Raw genomic sequence first — 18,922 nt, forward strand, 5'->3', positions numbered from 1 at the left:
AAATAAAAATTACAACTCATAATAAATAATTTTATATTGGGATTAGATATCTGTGATCTAAACTTGTATTGCACGGTTAAAAAAAATATTCTCTGCACGCCTAGAGAAACTGCAACAGTACGAGAAATTTGTAATGGAATTTTAAGATAAAGCATCTTAAATCATGTTTTTTGAAATTTGAACAAAAACTACTAGAGAGAATGTAGAAGCTCTGTATAAATATAACTACAGCCATGCCATTAGGAGCTCATTTCTCTGTCCGCATATTTAGAATTCGTAGCGGTTTTGTTATCCTAAGAGCAAGATACACGGAGTGTGAACGGAGATAAATCTTTTATAATTTGTTCATAAATTTTAGTTAGCAGCTTATTGGGAGAGTCTATTATAGATACTTTTAGTATAACAACGATGCATAGATGCTAGTGATTAACAAGTAATTTTAGTTATTAGCAAATTTAAGAGAAAAGAAGTTTCAAAGTCTGATATTTATTTTAGTGACTAAAAAGAATGACGAGACTATGAGCCTACTTGAGATTGTTTCTCAAAAGCCTAAAAGCTTTTTCATGAAACACTTTGATATAAAGTCAATAAAGAAAAGAAATTAAAAGACTGAAAAGAAGAAAAAAATGGTCGTAACTTCGATGCTTTACTGAAAAGAAGAAAGAATGCATGTGTGTGTGTGTATATATATAAAACACAAAAACTACACTCCTTTAAATAGATAAACTCTATATATTACATAAAATATAAAACATCCAACGATATAAGATAAACCTAATATTTAACTTTCTTAGTATGATAGCACTTGACCTCTCATATCAAATTTTATGAGTGGTAGTCGTACAACTCTTGAACACTTTCATTTCACACAAAGTATAGTTGTATTCAGTCAATTCGAAGTAGACCGGAAAGGATTAGCAGGTACGGTTAGATTGTCACCCTCTCCTTCTAACATTTGAATAACAACTTTCATGGAAGGGCGATCTATGGGGTGCCATTGGACGCACCATAGACCCACAATAGCTAGCTTCTTTGCAGTTTCAGCATCTCCTCCGTCCTCAATGTGAATCCGTAGGTCGTCCCCTTGTTCTAAAAGGTTATAAATCCATTCTGGGAAGTAGACTTCGCTGCTGGTGGAGTCCTCTTCCATGAACTTAAAGTTTTTTCTTCCCCCGACCATTTCCAGCAGCAACATTCCAAAGCTATAGACATCTGACTTGTAGGACACGTTTCCAAAGTTCCTAGAGAACACTTCGGGCGCAATGTAGCCAATGGTCCCTCTGATGGTAGTCATGGATACTGCGCTTTGATCTCTAGAGCACAACTTGGCGAGACCAAAATCGGAAACTTTTGGGGTGAAATTCTGGTCTAGCAAAATGTTGTGTGGTTTGATATCGAAATGGAGGATTCGGAGGTCACACCCTTGATGAAGATATTCAATTCCTTTGGCTATACCTAAAGCAATCTCATGCAACTTATCCCAACCAAGGAAAGCGCTTTTACTATCTGCTGATGATAAGATATTCTGTAGTGAACCATGTGGTAGATATTCATACACAAGAGCTGTTGTGTACCCATCAGCACAAAAACCAACCATGCGAACCACATTGACATGGTGGACTCGACCCATTGTTCCGACTTCATTTAAAAAATCTTCTCCTTTTTCATTAGAATTGTTGAGGATTTTCACAGCTACAAGTAAGTCGGAGGAAAGCTGTCCTTTGTACACTGTTCCATAGGCTCCTTGACCTAACTTTTCATTGAATTGATTTGTTATCCTTTTAATATCAGCGTAGGAATATCTACTTGGCTTGTGTGCTATGTAATCGTCCAAAAATCTTTCAATCCTCAACTGATTTGTTTTCTCTATTTTGTTGGAGCTATAAACACGGTAAATGAGAGTCCCCACGACTGTTACAACCACAGAAAATGTGAAAATACCTGCGGATACAGAAGAAACTCTGCGTTAAGAACCAACCCATTTCTAAATTAAATTAAAATAAATCACAATTGCCTCCAACTGATAAAGCCCCCAGAAATCAGAACTGAATTTATATTAATACTTATACATATATATAGGGTTCTTTTGTGGGGAAGTTAACGTGTCTTTTATCCGGATGCTGGCACTGAGTTTTGAACTCATAAGGTTTTCTTGTACCTTAAAAGAAGAACCCTTTCAAGGATGGGATCCAAAACTTGAAAAACAAATGATGAAAATTGGTGCCTGTTGAAGCAAGTTCCGACTAGGACCCTAAAATATAACATACTGGCATGAGGTTCAATAATCCAAACCGTCTTGGATTTAGCTCTCCATCTAAGATTTATGATTATGGATCACACAAGTGTGCAAAAATTAACCTAACTATTAGCAGTTCAAATTCAATCTTGTAAAAATAGTGCTTATATGTGAACAACTTACCAGATATCTCTAAGCTTGTCCTTCCACGGGTACTATCTGTAAAAACAGGTTAATTAAGTCAATAATTAGTACTTTTGTTATCAAAAGAATAAAATACTTGAAGAATTGTTTGCATAAATCTTTGTTTTCATTTAATATAAAAAGTTCGAATATATTCTTTGAGTCCAAATTTGTTGTATATATTGTCTGCACAAACTAGCTAATTAAAACCTTGTCAATGTGAAAAAGAGGGAAATATTTGCCGGCAAAGTACTGCAACAAGTCAAGTTAAATGGGAGATTAAAGGATACCTTCGCTCACGCATTCAGTTTCTTCAGTCTGATTATCTGTGAAATTATATTGACCAATGGTTCTCTTCAGTCTGCAAGGCTTGCCCATCTCTTCGCAAGGTCCACATGATGGTTTGGACCACTGCAGCTTCAGAGATCTGTATTCTTTCACTGATGAAATATCTGGAACTGATGTGTAGTCAAGCTGCTTGGTACAAGAAACTAGGTTCATTCGACCAATGGAACACCGGCCGTCGACAGCATAGTAGTAGGTTTGGTTTTCAGGATTGTCAACGCCGTAAGGGCACCGACTCAGTTCAATAAGACAATACCCGTCCGTTTCAGGTAATGGTGACGGACAACTGAATAAAGTAGAATTAGTACCAAACGGTCCATGCACAAATTGAAAGGTCGAGGAAGAGAAAATATCTTTCGGCAGGCAATCATTTTGGGAATATACTCTGATTTCTTGAGATGCGTAGTTAATCGTTTCAACGATGAGCTTGTTAGATGAGGATGGCATCTCAAGCACAGTTCGGCCGTCGGTGGTGCATGATAGATCAAAGCCATGGTAACCGCACGAGAATGGCTGTCCTTTAAGTCGAAATGGGAATCGGATGGCTGGACCGTGGTGTTCACAGTGTCTTACTTTGCAGTTTTCAGGGACTACTCTGTCGCCATACACTGTGCTTACAAATCCAGCATCTGCTATCATGAGAAACCAGCACAAGAAATTGATCAGAAGCATTCTATCCAATGAGAATATTGATTGTAGAAGTTTGGTATCTTGGTAATTCATATATATGATTGTATATAAGATATGGGATTGCAGAAGTCCCCTATGTTTTGGGTATAAATAATAATCTCTTTTTATATTCACCCCTTCGTTCCATTTCCTACCCCCAAAAACGGTTTTCTAAATTTTTTTAATCTTCCACCCAATTTTGTTTTTAACTTCAATTTGAAGGACTTGGTCGTGATTTGCTTATGGGTTATTACCATCGTTATCAAATAAAAACTTTTAGTCGCTTTTATGCAACTGTTACTCGCCATAACATGAAACTGGAATGCTGGAAACTGTTTCTTCCCCAGATGGGCAGGATCAACCCATTATTATACATGTTATTCCGAGTTAGATGAGGTGGGTTCTGTGGTCGTGTGGCTTCAATATTGGTCATTCTACATTGAGTAATGCTAGGTAGATTAACACTTTAGTAATAATCCAATTATCAACTTTCATGTCATTGAGTTTACAAAATTTATTCTATAAATTTAATCTCTCTAACATTACCCTTCTAGAATTTGGAGTTGTCAATATAGTTTGGTTGTGCAAATTTGTTCTCTTTAGTTTAGCCTTGGTTGTTGTTGTTGGAATTAGTATTGATGAGACTTGTGTTTTGCATACGTCTTTAATGTATTTTTAAAGTTTTTGCGATAACTATGGTTGTTATGTTGAAAAACTATTTATTAAAGTTTTTTTTTTCATTCAATAAAAGAAAAAAGGTAAGTGATTTTTACATACGATTTTTCTTCTCCTACGTACACATGTATATGTACATTTCTGGCCTTTAAAAATAAAAAAAAATAAAGTGCAGAAAATGAAAAGAGAGTGTGTGGGAAAAAAAATTATATATATATATATATTTTATTTTATTTTTTTAACAAAGGGAAAGGATAATACTTGGATCTTCCCAGGAAGTACCTAATTTACTGACCATCTTACAGGCCAATAAATTTAAAACACCTAGCATTTTAACTCTCTTCTAATATTTTTCTATCTCTGTAACCAAACACATTTTGTACCCGAGAACCCTCTCTTCTTCCCATCTTCTTTCCTTGCCCAGCCCAACCCTTCACCTTCTCCGGCGACCATCTCCATGCCTATCGGGAGTTTACTAATTGGGCCACAAGTGTACCCACCGGGGATAATACTTATTGGGCCACTTAAGAGTGAGTAAATTGAATAATACTTGGGTCCTAACCTATCAGGATCAAAAGTGTACGGACCACTGACATGGTCCAATAATATAAAGATATCTGTAATTTTAAAACGGGTTGTGCTATTTATAGATCTTTTTTTTACTTCTTACACACTTTTTGTTAATTTTTATCCATTGATCTTCTTCAATTCATCCGATATCCGATCCGACGACCGAAAATTAAAAGGCTGTATGAGAAGTAAAAATACATGTTTGGATATCACAGCCCTTTTAAAACACCACTATTCTAGTAACCAAACACCTTGAAGTCCTAAACTCATAACCCATGACCAACATCCAGATTCCCTCCTCAGTGGTCATCGACCGATGCCCCACCTTTTCACCGCATTCCCTCCCCAGCATCTCTCTCTCATCAGAGTCTGCAATTCTTTTGAACTTCAAAGTTCCAAACCTCTTGTCTTCCACAACCTCCAATTTCGCGGATTTCCATAACCCAATTTTACCGAGCTCAGATCTGGACGCCGGAGAGGGATTGAAACTGACGTCGCCGGAGAAAAGAAGGATTGGGAGTGGTCGGGAGTGAGACGGAGTGCGGGGGTTGCTGGAGAAAGAAGGGTTGAGGAAGAAGACTGGGTGATTGGTTACAAGAATAAGCAAGTGTTTGATTGAGTTTCACTTGACAGGTGGAATAATTTTATTGGACCACGTAAGTGGTCAGCTTGTCAGTATTATCCTAGTTTTACTCGTCTCGTGGGTTTGTCTTTGCTTCGTTTGTCATAAATAATGGGCTCCAAGCGGCCAATTTATATCTGAATTCGCCCCTTTCTTGCCTTAAGCCAAAAACCCTTGCTCCCCATTAAGCTTTTTTGCCCTCTTCCATAATTTTGATACATTTATATTCTCTTTTGCCATGTGTAGAGGAAGTCTCTTACTAGTTGCATATGGAGCCCTTCTTCTACTCTTTCTTCTTCCCTTTATTTGTTCCCAAACATCGATACCTGAAAATAATTCTGATTGTACTCTTTCTTGTGGCAATATTGACATAAGCTCTCCATTTCGGTTAAAGGGAGACCCTCAACACTGCGGCAACCCTACGTATGAGCTAACTTGTGAGGAAAATGTTACAGTCCTCTACTTGTATAAGCGAAAGTTTTACGCCAAGGCGATCAATTACAACAACCTTACAATCCGAGTTGTGGATGCTGCTGTTCAAAAGAAAGATAACTACTACTCCATCCCACGTTACTCTTTAACCTCATCCAACTTTAGTTCTGGGTATCCTTACAGCACTTATCTAGCCCGACTGACGTGGAGTTCAAATAGCCCGGACATAAGTTCTAGTTACACGGCACGGCCTATAATTTTTATGAACTGTCCAAATCCAATGCATTCTCCTGGCCTTGTAGAAACAGCTCCATGCGTCAAGGACGGCACCTATTCTTCCAATTCTTCTCTGTCCAATGGTTTAAGAATGTTTTCCTATTCCATCTTTGGCTGGAATGGCTCCATAAGTTCATTGGATTTGGGGGAGTCCTGTGAACTAACGCAGATGCTTATGGTCTCACCTTCGTTATCCGTACAAGACATGCATCAACACTTGACGTCCTGTGAAGGCATATATAGTGAAATAGCGCATGGCTTCGAGCTTTCATGGTTTGACCAGGCTTGTAGCACCTCAAACTGCACAGAGGGGACTTGTGTGCTCAACAACGTGAGCAAAATTGAGTGCTTTAGCTACGAAACCAGAAAAGGTAGTGTCTATTATTTCTCTTATTCACAAGGCTAGAGTAACCAAATTAATTCAGCAAATAATTAGTCTTCAATTACGGGAGTCTGTCTATCTATGGAGATTTAGGTTTTACAACTCTAGAATAACTTATGTCATATAAATATCGACCATATGAATGGGAGAGAAACTTTTATTTCTATTAAGTACGTATTCGGGGCTAAATTATGTCATATAAATATCGCTACCTTTCTTTTTGTACTTTCTCTTTTTACCTTTTTGCTTTATTTTTAAGATCTTACATATTACTTGATAATCAAAACTGTTTATTTTGCATACCACTATAAACTAATACTGCAAAATACCCCATTAATCCGAATTTAGAAATCATTTCACTGTTCGATTAACGATGTCATGATTTTTTGTTTAACTAAAGCACATGGTTCACCTTTTATTGAATTCATATATTGTTATTTTTTCTAGTAATATTTAGAAAATAGGCAGTTTGGAATATCAAGTAATATTGTAAGATCTTACAAAAAAGTAGAAGGTAATAAGTGAAAGTACAAGCAGAAAGGTAGCTAGCATTCTCCTATGATATTAATTTTCACCCTTTTTCTTCTCTTAATGGTAAATAATATATGATCCTTTAGAGGAAAAATAATATATATGATCCTTAATGATTATTCTTCTTCTTTTGCAATGCAGAACATTGGTACAACAAGATCTTGCTGCCCACAGTAGAGGCACTAGGCAAGTGGTTTACTCTCTAACGCGGCTTATATATAATACATGTGTAGTTAGTTTCTTTATTTGTGGTCACCTTGATATTTATTAAAAAATTACATTTGGAAACTATGATCGATATTCATCGCTTTGCTGCAGAAACGGTTTTGTACCAGATGTATTTCTTCATCCGCTATGGTCAGTTTATCCCTAGGGACGAGTTGAGGTATAACTCCCTTTATTACGGGTGTCTGATAATTCTGTACTATTTCCTAGGTAATGTGAACTACTCGTACTCAGCTATCATGCACCTTTTTTCTAGCTTCAGATACTCATCATTCAAAAATGAATGTTTGATGATCACTTTGTTTTTGTTTTCATTCTTATTATTATGTTTTAGTTAAAGGTTGCAGGGGAATATGGAAGAATATGAGAAAGAGTGAAAAGGATAGAGAAATTGTTATTGTCTTTGAAACAATCTCAAAGTGTTTTCCTTTAATTTTTTTGTTTCATAAATTCTCCATTTCTCCATCATCTCCCACCCCCATCCCCATATCTTCTTTCTATAATTTCCCCTCGCCTTTTTTTCCTCTCTCTTTTTAGATTAAAAATTAAAACTAAAGGATTTCCAAACAGTTGCTTAATTAATGAAAAATATTGTTGCACTAAAGGAACAAGTTTGATGATATTACAGCAATCAATCTATTTGGTGACTCCAATGTTTTTGAAACGTGCAGGACTCTTCCAAGTAGTCAAATTTTTATTTGGCTTTCCCTGTTTAATTGCATTAATAATATACAAATGCAAAAGGAGGCACTTGTCCATGTATGAAAATATAGAAGACTTTCTGCAGAATAATCAGCTCATGCCAGTAAGGTACTCTTACTCGGACATAAGAAAGATGGCCAGAGGTTTTAAGGACAAGTTAGGGGAAGGTGGCTTTGGTTCTGTGTACAAGGCAAAGCTTCGCAGTGGCCGTCTTGTAGCCATCAAGATGTTGGGCAAGTCGAAAGCCAACGGGCAGGATTTTATCAATGAAGTTGCTACCATCGGAAGGATTCACCATGTTAACGTGGTCCAACTTATTGGTTTTTGTGTGGAGGGTTCAAAGCGTGCTCTTGTATATGACTTCATGCCTAATGGGTCTCTTGATAAGCACATATTTTCTCAACAAGGAGTTATCTCCTTAAGTTGCGAGAAAATGTCTGAAATCTCACTTGGAGTGGCTCGTGGTATTGAATATTTGCATCGAGGATGTGACATGCAAATTTTGCACTTCGACATCAAGCCTCACAACATTCTTCTCGACGAGAACTTTCTTCCGAAGGTTTCAGATTTTGGGTTAGCAAGGCTATGCCCATTAGATAATAGCATTGTGTCTTTGACTGCAGCGAGAGGAACCCCCGGATACATAGCTCCAGAGTTTTTCTACAAAAACATTGGAGGTGTTTCATACAAAGCTGATGTCTATAGTTTTGGGATGCTACTGATGGAAATGGCTGGAAAAAGAAAGAACTTAAACGTAAATATAGAACACTTGAGCCAAATATACTTTCCAACATGGGTTTTCGACCAGCTGAGTGGAGGAAATGACCTTACAATCGGAGATGCTACAGAGGAGGAAAAGAAAATCATTAAGAAGATGATTATTGTGGCGTTGTGGTGCATACAAATGAAGCCTAGCGACCGTCCTTCTATGAATAAAGTAGTAGAGATGCTTGAGGGAGAAATTGAGAGCCTTCAAATGCCTCCAAAGCCTTTCTTATACCGACAACAAATGCCAGAGGTGGTTCCTGGCGACAGTTCAAGTACCGCATAAGCTGCATCGACAACGACAACATCTACGGAAATTGTTTTGATTGCAGATGAAAATTCAGAGAATTAATATAGCTAGTAGCAATGTTGATGTGCAAAGGAACGTTTAGTGTACCCAATAAGCACAAATAGCCTACTTGTATTTAATGGCATTGATTGCTTTCTAGTTTTCAGTTTTTAGCTTTGGTACGTACAAGGATTAATTTATGCACAAATCGTATCTCGATTAGTATGGAAAGCATTAGATATATAATTTGTGTATGAGCAAAGTTCGATATCGATATATTATGTTGAAGAATGCAATCCTACAAAAGAAACTAAACAAATTACACAGCTTATATCGAATGCTTCCAATTCCAATTGCATATGAGAAGCTTTAAGAGGAGGAGAAGGTACCTGATCAAGGCGTGGCTATCTTTGATTATTATCTCAGGATGTGCATTTGAATTCAGAGGTCGCACTTGGTGCGATGGCAAGTGCCTTCGCCCATGAGCGGTAGGTCTCGGGTTCGAGACTTGGGAGCAGCCTCTCCATAAATGGGGTAAGGCTAGCCGACATTCACCTCTCACAGACCCTGCGTAAAGCGGGAGCCTTGTGCACTGGGTACGACCTTTTATGTGCATTTGAATTCAAATTAACTTAGAAAGGTAGAACTAATATTTATTCTTCATACAAAGACTACAGCATATTGCCTTCCATATGCGACCCAATTAATATTTATTGCAATCAGTAGGCTTAAAAGAGAGTCTCTTTCGTTTGTGCCATGTTGCCAAAGACCGCGATTTCTCAACGAATGGGTCTGAAAGCTAAGCAAACTATATCCATTGACACTCTTGAGAAAGTGTTGAAAGCTTGTAACTTCACATCTGCACCAGTGAAATCCGCAGTGATTACCGGAGCTTTGATAGTCGATTAGGTCTTGTAGCTGAGGCTTAGGAAGCGTTCAGGGTCAGTCAGACGTCTTAATCTTATGGACTCACCGTCAATTCCAGCTTATTGTATAAGTCCTCTGGCAACAATGTCAGCGTAGTCCATGAATCAACGATAATATTGCCCTTTGCTGGAGCCAATGAAGGGTTCAGTGAACTGTTATATTGCAATCTCTTACGCCCAACGCTCATTGCTTCAAGCCTTAGATACTTGATCACTCATATATTTCATGCATTTATATCATCTATTTCTAAAGTCTTTGTGATATTTTTGTGTTAAAATTGTGACATTTTACCTTACCTTGTGTTATTGTGCAGTTAAATGTGTTTTATGATCAATTTCAATTAAAAGGAAGAAAAGTGGAAACACTGACAAAGAGGAGTGGGAGACTGGCGGAAAGAAAAGAAAATAAATAAAATAGGCAGAAGGGAGAGAGCACTGAGGCAGTGCGGAAGGAATAAAAGAAGAAAAAGGTACATGGGCTGGCGGAAAAGAAAGAATTAAAAGGAAGAAAGGGGAAAGACGCTGGCAGACAGAGAGGATGGCACAAGGACATATAGAATAATGAAGGAGAGAGTGAGCAGACAGCGGGAAAGGAGAGAGCACAGCAGAAAAGAAAAGGGAAAAGAATTAAAAAATGAAAGAAAGCAAGTGAGAGGGGAGCGGACGAAGTGGAAAAACGGAAAATAAAGAGAAGAAAGGAGAAGCACAGAAGGGAGGGCGCACGGGGGAGCAGAAATAGAGAGAGACGGACAGCAAGCAGGAAAGAATAAGCGCAGGACTGCGCAGAAACAGAAAAAGAAAAACAAAACAAAAAAGAATAGGTGGGAGTGCGCAAACAGAGGGCAGAGGAGAGAAGGAGCAAACGTGACTGGCAGGGAGACTGAAGGAAGCAGAAACCAAAGGGAGGGAGACTGACGCAGTCACGCAGCACAGGGAAAAGGGAGAGGCTCAGGACGCGGCAGAGCACAGAAGCAGAGGGCGCAGAGCAGAGGAACAAAAACGGGTGTTTTCTTTCTTGTTATTTTTTTGGATAATTTTTTATGCATGAACATAATTATGTGTAACTAATTTATTATGCTAGAGTGAGGCCATGAGCTGCAACATGAATACGTAGTTTTATTTTTCAATTGCTTAAGTGTTGTTACATGTTTGCTTTGATATTTTCAATCACTGAATTAAACTATCTATGTACCTTGATGCTTGAACACCATTAGGATGCTTAGAAAAGTTATCGGATGCAATTTTGAACGAATGTCACGTTAAAATTGGTTGTGCTTCTTGTGATTGAGAATTATACTCTCCTAAGGTAAATATCATGCTCTTAGGGATTATATGGTTTAACAAAAGGATTTTCACCAAGATTAATGAATCACTCATGTTTATATTTAATCCAAATGTCATGGATAAGTTGCATGTAGTGGTATGCGTTTTAGCTTGAATGTCACAAGTAAAATATACACAAGGAAAATCCAACCTTCAAAGCATGTGTGTTTTCAATTATTTAAGCAATTGGAATAGCTACGTACGAGTGTTGTTGGTAAAGGTTGAACTCTAGCATATTGTCAATCTATTTTTCTTAAATCATTTATTTTATCTTGAATTTCCTTATTTACTTGTTTTGTTTAAGTTGAATCATTATTCCCTAAAACCAATTCCCATTTTAGATATTTGTTTAAGTCACATCCAGTAATATTTAGTTTTGTCAAATTAGTGTAATTCTTAGAATTAAATAAGTTAAATACACAAGAACTCGTAAATTGTTTATATCAGTCCCTGAGGAGATCGACCTTGCTTGAGCCATTCTATACTACAAACACTTGTTCTCTTGCAAGAATTTTCTATGGTTTAACCTTTGTTTTACAAGTGGTAAAATCTCTATCAATACTATAAAGATTTTGAGCCTCCAGAAAGTAATGGGTAGAAACCGCTGTGGTGCCGGAAACCACAGCTTCAATGCCGAAGCTCATTGTGCTTGATGAGTTAAATCCTGAAAAAGCATGCACAAGGCAGGAGGAAAATTTCCCATCGATTGAAGAACTCATCTGAGAGATGAGGGACACCGGTCCACGTCCAAGCCCAATCATGCCTGATCCATTTCTGTTAAAGAGGCCTCCATTGTCTTGTCCACAACCAAACATCATTTGTGGGAATGAAACTGGTTGCCCAGCAGTGGAGTTAAATGTGACACTTTCTGTGGCTACAACTCACTTGCTGTAGGATCTGTCCCCGTAAGAAACTGTGTAATTACAAACTCCATCTGTGTCGGGAGGGGAAGAGGTTCCGGTCACGAATTTGCATTGGCTTGAGTTACGAAGAACTTCTGCATACGTTTTCGAATTCTTTGGATCAAAGATTGGCGCTTTCTGCTTGTAATAATGCAGGGCATACATTGCGTCCATGTAAGATCACTACCTGTATCTGCAACGCCTAAGATTTCAAGAGGAGGTGTACCTACTGATATTTTCAGGTTTCAACCCCTTAGAAGAAGACATAAAGAGTTTTTTAACTGAAAAGCTTCTTCGAGAAGCCCTTCACGACAATATGCATTGATTAGTGTATTATATGTCACAATATCTGAAAGCACCCCCTTCTCTTCCATATCTGATAAGAAGAATTTAACGCTATCAATTTAGCGAGCTTTGCATAAGGCATTGACCATTATATTTAGTGTATAAACATTTAACTGAATCCCACTGCTAACAACTTCCCCATATACGACCCATGCCAAATCAATCCACCCGACCTTCACAAGCCCACCAAGAAGACTATTGCAAGCATTTATCGAAACACAAACTCCCTTGCTTCTAAACACCTGAAACGCCTCAAATCCTTCCCTCAACTTCTTAGCCTGCACATAAGTTCTAACAAACAGATCAAAGACCAAAGAACTTAAGCCGCAACTGCTATATGTTGAAACCAAAGAGTCTGCTACTTCAACACGCGAAATGCCACTCTTTCTAACCATTCTAAGAATCAGAGCTTGTGCATCTGACGCTGTTCGACCACGCACCAACATGTGAATCATTGCACTCAAAGACAGTGACGAATGCTTAAAATCAGGACTATTTAACAGAATCAAATCAATAAACTTCAGACCCAGTTGCAAATTTTCACGGCAGCAAGAAAGAACAGCAACAATAAGAGACGGGTTTAACCGAAACAGAAAGCTGCGCAAAGAGGTGAGGTTACCTTGCTTCAGACCTAATAAAATCTTTTCCACCAAAAGAGAATCTGATAAAGAAGCTGATGAAAACAGTTCTTGGCTTGTACTACTACAGGGTTCTTGTGATTGCATACTTTTAAGACCAAGTTCCAGGTCATTTGATGGACAATATGCTAAAGAATGAGGTCTATGAGAGTGGAAGAGTGAGTGTTTGTTGGTTTTGATCAGGTTGTGCGGGTTCTCGGACCCAGTGGCGAAGCCACGTGAGGGCGAGGAGTGGCGGCCGCCACTCCCCTCGCCGGAAATGAAGCCCAGGAGCGAGTACTCGCCCCTCCTCTCGTCGGAAATGAAGCCATGTTTTTTGCTGCAGCTGCACAAACGCTGCGCGTGCAGCGGCGAAGCTGTTAAGGCCCGGGAGGGGTCCGCCCCTCCTCTCACAGGAAAACATGCCCAGAAATCATGGTTTGCTGCCCCATAGCACCTCTGGTTTCGCCGGATTGCAGCTCACAATTGCTACAACTGCGGCAGTTCTTCATGGCTGCGCAGGGAAGGGAAAACTTGAAGAAAAAAAAATTTAATATTAAAATAAGTGAAACGGTGTGTTTGGGCATTTGGGCTTAATTTGAAAAACAAATATTAAAATATGATGGGAGGACCACTTGTCCCCATTACCTCTCGGCTTCCTCCCCCAAAGTTTTCCTTTTTTTATGCATATATGTATAATGGACCTGTTGGGCAATGCCATTGGAATGGCTAAAGAGCACTTCTAGTTACATCTGCCATAAAAATTTACATCTTTCTAAGTTCTCGAAGTGCTTTTTGTCAGATTATTCTTCAGGAAGTCGTTCACGTAGAAGCATTTAGATATTGAATAAACTAATGAATGCACTTTTAGGCTTTTAGCGTAAACACACTTATAAATGAGCATAACTACTTTTTACATAGTTCAATCACCAACAAGTCGTATATCGCTAGACTTATGTTGACAAATTAAATCCAAATCAAACGTTTAAAAAAGAATCAACTTAATCAATGATCTAAATTTAAATTATGACAACACATTTTTTTGTGGTTTGTTAACCCATTTCTCTCTTCTCTTTTCTTTTTTTTTATTTATTATTCTTGTATGTATTTTTCCCTCTTTTTAAAACCCCAGCGTATTTATCTTAAACTCTCACATTATCTATAAATGTTGTATTAATTTTTTAAAAATAATGTAAATATCGTGTAATACTTATTTTACAATAAAAGACATTTAAATCCATCTAGGCTCCTACCTGAATCTCGCCTAGGCGCCTAATTGGTAGGCCCCAGTCCGCTGCCTGACTAGCGCCTAATGTTTTTTATAATCTAATTCTTACCAATTTAAGCTTCTTACATGGCTTTGATCTTACCGTTTACAACCGATTTGATGGATAGACTGTTTTATGTTATGAATATTGATTCAAAACTTTGCCCTCTCCAATGTGAAGGCAACCGTTTCGATTGAACCTTACACTCTTTTGAATTTCGCCCCTCCCCTCGGCAAATCCTGGCTTCGCCACTGCTCGGACCTACATTTCTCAAAATTAGTCAATGGGTTCGCATGTTTGAAACTATAGTTACAGCCATTGAGGAATGAATTCAGAATTCAAAAAGATGTGGGATGCTTCGGGGCTGAAAGGGCCTGTCTACTGATTTAAAGTTCATTCCAGTTTGGCTTGGTTAGGTCCCAAACCAAGAACCAGTACCAAACAGTTGGTAGGCCATAGAGTTGAACCGGAAACTGAGAACCGAAAACTTGGACCTGCAATAGACTGACCGTATACTGAAATTTTAAGTGTGGTCTGGTCTCATTGAATTATATCCTCATTTGTAGCAGGTTGATCCTGAAAAAAGCAAATAGCATTCATCAACATTAAAAAACAGAGGAAAATGAGAATAGCAGTTCAACAGACATTGGATTGCAACGAGAATCTCCCAAAATGGGCAGAACGATTCGAACAGACGATTAATTCATTACAAAAATGATCATCCAGATTAAAAAACGTTGTAGGTACTATTATTTAATCCAAATTTCCATGCTTGTTCCTAAATTCTAAGATATTTTATCAAAAATTACACTAACGGCACATAGTTAGTTGCAAGATATTTCAGCCAAATCTTGTTCCTGAGATTTTAAGAATCACGGAAAGTAGAAGAAAAAAAATTATGAAATCTGAAGTTTACCTCAGTGATCGGGCGGACCAACACCAACGGCGGCGATAGGAAGTGAGAGCAGCGAACGATGGGCTATCAGGGAGTGGATGACGACTCCAAGAGTTCGAGCTTCAATAGAAACCTTCAATGGAAGAAGAGCAGGATGAGTTCAGATGAGAGGTTGAGAGGAACAGGAGGATTCTGGTGGCTGTAAATGGCGGATTCTGGTAGTTGTAACGTTGAGAGAGAGAGAGGCAGTAGGCGGGAGAGGATTCAGAGAGAGAAAGCGGTCCACGTAGAAGGTTTAGTAGTCAGTTATCCAAACATGTGTTATGGCCATGGATTTAAATATCGAAAATATCGGCGAAATATTACCGATATTTTCGTTTTTTTCGGTTACCGATATTTTAATTAGTATCCAATGAGTTTTCGTCAAAATATCGTGATATTATCGATATTATTGATATTATTGATAATATCGCGATATTTTAGCGATATGACATCCAAAAATTCTTAAAATTTTCTAAAAAATCTCAATTTTGAAACTAAAGGGATTCGAACCCCCTCCCATTTGACTCTTAACGCCTTAACCACCATATCACTTATGGTTGTTGTGATAATATGCTACTATATTTATATATATTGTTTTGTTTTGAATTCTTTTTACAAGAAACAAATTTGCACATATTCCAAATTTTTTGTGGTATTATATTTTAAATTGTGTCAATTAATTACTTAGTTAATGGCATGTGGTTTTTAATTTTTCTATTTTTTATTTGGTCACTTACATGGTACGGCTGGAAAAAATTCCCGAAAATCCCAAACCAAACCGAAAAATCCCCAAACCCAAACCGAAAAATCCCAAACCAAAACCATCCTGAAGTTCGGGAATCCCATCCCGAAAAATACCGAAATTTTCGATATGGGATTGGTTTCCAAATCCCATTTGTTTGGTAATCCCGAAAAATACCGAAGTATTCGGTTTCCTATTGACTTTTGGGTTTTGGTTCTTGAAAACCATTGTCATGGTTGCTGACTACTCTTCACAATACACTTACTCTACAAATAGAGATGATGAAGATAGTGAAAATTTTGAACCTCATAGGAACTCTATGTTGTACTAAGTCACTCATGTATCTTACCATGCAATGTATAAAGTGTAAAATATTGTACTAATTCATTATATATAAATAATTATGGTGTGTTTAAACTTCTTTAATTAATTACTACATATTTTCTACATTCACAATGTTTGCCAGTTCGCTATATAATCAACTTAAATCAGTTAAATCCATCATGCAATGCATTTCCTTCCAATTTTTTTGTGATAAACTAATAGATAATTGACTAAATAAACATCCTGCAAAGTTTCAATAAAAATTTCCAAGTTTTTCTTACAATTTCCGTGGTTTCCATGTAATTTTTATCGATATCGATATTATCCCGATATTTCCGTGTTTTCAGACTACCGATATTTCCGATATTACCGATATTTTCTTCCTTGGTTATGGCAAAACCCCGTACAGAATGATCTCTCTGTCCTAATCTCTCTCTCCTCTCCTCTACTAACGGTTACGTTAAGTAATGTCAACATCTTATATTGATTTTTTAAAAGAAATAATAAGATAAAAATAATGTCTGAAATTAGAAGAGGAAAGAGAATGAGAATAGGAGGGCAGGAAATCTTACTCTTAGAATTATAGTCATGCTCAACCATCTCCCACCAAACCGAACTGTTAATAACTATTAATTTAAAGTTTATACTTTAATTTTATTAGTTAGTATAATTAAATTAGGGGTGTGTGGAATTCTTACTCTTAGAATTATAGCCATGCTCAACCATCTCCCACCAAACCGAACCGTTAATAACTATTAATTTAAAGTTTATACTTTAAATTTATTAGTTAGTATAATTAAATTAGGGGTGTGATATCCACATACCCATTTTTACTTCTCCCACACTTTTTTGGTTTTCAGCCGTCAGATCGAATGAATTGAAGAAGATCAACGGACATAAATTAATAAGAGGTGTGTGAGAAGTAAAAAAGGGTGTGTGGATAGCATACCTCTTAAATTATCGTTGGATGATTTCAAATCTAATTGTTGAAATTGAATCAATGATTACAACTGAAGAGATGGCCCTCCAAAAAGGACTAGGAGGGGGCTACGTATGGCAAGCTTGATGCTTCTTTGACCAAAAAATAGCTTAGTAGGTTCCATAGAGTTATAGCCTAGTCATCTGTTGGAGATGAGTTTTTAGGCAATTCAAGTCTTTCTTGGTTTTTTAAACCTTTAGCATTCTCCATTGGAAATAGCCTTAAAAACGAACACAGGGTAACTTAAACCTACAGATAAAGGTTAACTGGTAACATATGGGCAGATGTGCAATCCTAAGCTATCAGCTGAAACTTTTGGTATTAAGCTATCAACTTAAATATTTTTTTTACAAGGAAACAAATACGAATAAGAAGAGAGAAGATAGTTTTACGTCATTCAAATCCCTTTTATCTACAAAACTTAATCGCCTCATCGAATATCTAACCCAGCAAATCCAGTTGTATAAACTTTAATAACTTTACTCATCCAATTTCATCCAATCTTTTTGAAATTTATACCAGGTGGATTCAATTGTACTTCAAAATCTGTATGTATATTTGTCTAACTAGTCAGCAACACCAGTTAACTAAGATCAAATGATTAGATTAACAATAGTGGAAGCAATCAATTTAAACCCTTGAAGAACTGAAGAGATCTCAGCTAACTTAGATCTACTTCAGTACAAATTCAAATGTTGATTATCTTAGTTGCAAGGATAGGTTATGATGATCACATATCATATAGAATTATTGAAGTATAAAGCCAATAAACACAATAATCAACACAAGACGTTTTTTACCAGAAAAACCCACCTCTGGGTTAAAAAACCGGGGGCTTAACATTGAGTCCAATCTACTAGTGCAAACAAAGGTTCATACAAAGACCACACAAGCTCAATTCTAGATCCCTATATACGGAGTAGCTTTACCTTTGTGCAACATTGCCTTACACGAGATGAATTCATATGGTATTCACGAAGTGGCATCTCCTCCTGAGCTCATCACCTTGTGGCACCGATAACCAACACGATCAATGCAAATGATATGATGATGATGGATTTAAACACCAGTCAGATTCTCCAATCAAACATTTAAAGGAATAAACGACTATAATCTCAACTTGATCTAATTGAGAAATCAATACACAAACTAGATCAAGAACACAACACAAACTGAAAAGACTAATGCAACCTAGATGCACAATGATCTTGAGATAAAATGCATAAGAACAGTTTTGTGGCTGGGCAACTAGACGAGAAGGCACAAAGCTCAAACTCAGTTTTTTAAGATAGTGAAATGTTTTAGCCAAAGAGACAAGGAAGGCAGCTAAGGGTTTAACATGGGAGATACCAGATTTTTTTGTCCAAACAAGGACAAAAGACACTTGTCAATGCATAGCTCAATCTAAGCAAATCTAAGGCTGAGATTTCAACCTAGAGCAAAGATTTCAGAAAGCCCATGTGGGCTGACTTAAAAAGCTTGTCCAGACAACTGGACATCAGTGACTTTTTGACTGGACAACAAAACTAGATAGAAGGAACTCAGGTTAATGCATGGAATGTATATGAATGATCAAACCTTTTGTGAAGATAAATTGTCTTCGATCAAAGTCTTCAGATATAATATACAGCAAGATGAACTCGTACTAGAGTTGTAA

At 37.3% G+C, this 18,922-nt stretch overlaps 2 protein-coding genes and 1 long non-coding RNA gene across 3 annotated transcripts; 1 reads left to right on the forward strand and 2 right to left on the reverse strand.

Annotated features, from left to right (window-relative positions):
• Nucleotides 1–692: 692 nt before the first annotated feature.
• Nucleotides 693–3,598, reverse strand: LOC103418508 (rust resistance kinase Lr10-like). The gene is made up of 3 exons (XM_017327638.3): nt 2,710–3,598; nt 2,420–2,455; nt 693–1,941 (listed from the first exon to the last, which is right to left on the reverse strand). The coding sequence occupies exons 1-3, from the start codon at nt 3,485–3,487 to the stop codon at nt 890–892; spliced, it is 1,866 nt and encodes a 621-aa protein (XP_017183127.2). The 5' UTR covers nt 3,488–3,598; the 3' UTR covers nt 693–889.
• Nucleotides 3,599–4,873: 1,275 nt separating this feature from the next.
• LOC114821487 (LEAF RUST 10 DISEASE-RESISTANCE LOCUS RECEPTOR-LIKE PROTEIN KINASE-like 2.1) lies at nt 4,874–9,133 on the forward strand. The gene is made up of 4 exons (XM_029093762.2): nt 4,874–6,379; nt 7,063–7,107; nt 7,240–7,356; nt 7,818–9,133. Exons 1-4 carry the CDS (start codon nt 5,539–5,541, stop codon nt 8,897–8,899), a joined length of 2,085 nt encoding a protein of 694 aa, XP_028949595.1. The 5' UTR covers nt 4,874–5,538; the 3' UTR covers nt 8,900–9,133.
• A 3,266-nt stretch (nt 9,134–12,399) lies between these two features.
• On the reverse strand, nt 12,400–15,480 carry LOC139193868 (uncharacterized). The gene is made up of 2 exons (XR_011578389.1): nt 13,018–15,480; nt 12,400–12,676 (listed from the first exon to the last, which is right to left on the reverse strand). It is a non-coding gene; the product is annotated as an uncharacterized lncRNA (long non-coding RNA).
• Between the last annotated feature and the right edge of the window lie 3,442 nt (nt 15,481–18,922).

The sequence above is a fragment of the Malus domestica genome, chromosome 02 (assembly GCF_042453785.1).
Source record: "Malus domestica chromosome 02, GDT2T_hap1".
In the NCBI taxonomy this organism is placed as follows: Eukaryota; Viridiplantae; Streptophyta; class Magnoliopsida; order Rosales; family Rosaceae; genus Malus; species Malus domestica.

Bases quoted from the DNA above. Each gene is read 5' to 3' on its own strand.
- LOC114821487 (XM_029093762.2), top strand. From the start codon at position 5,539: ATGTGTAGAGGAAGTCTCTTACTAGTTGCATATGGAGCCCTTCTTCTA. The intron at 7,108-7,239 runs GCAAGTGGTTTA...GCTTTGCTGCAG, and splicing joins GCCCACAGTAGAGGCACTAG to AAACGGTTTTGTACCAGATG. The intron at 7,357-7,817 runs GTAATGTGAACT...TGAAACGTGCAG, and splicing joins AATTCTGTACTATTTCCTAG to GACTCTTCCAAGTAGTCAAA.
- LOC103418508 (XM_017327638.3), bottom strand. From the start codon at position 3,487: ATGAATTACCAAGATACCAAACTTCTACAATCAATATTCTCATTGGAT. The intron at 2,456-2,709 runs GTATCCTTTAAT...CTGTTTTTACAG, and splicing joins AACTGAATGCGTGAGCGAAG to ATAGTACCCGTGGAAGGACA. The intron at 1,942-2,419 runs GTAAGTTGTTCA...CTGTATCCGCAG, and splicing joins GACAAGCTTAGAGATATCTG to GTATTTTCACATTTTCTGTG.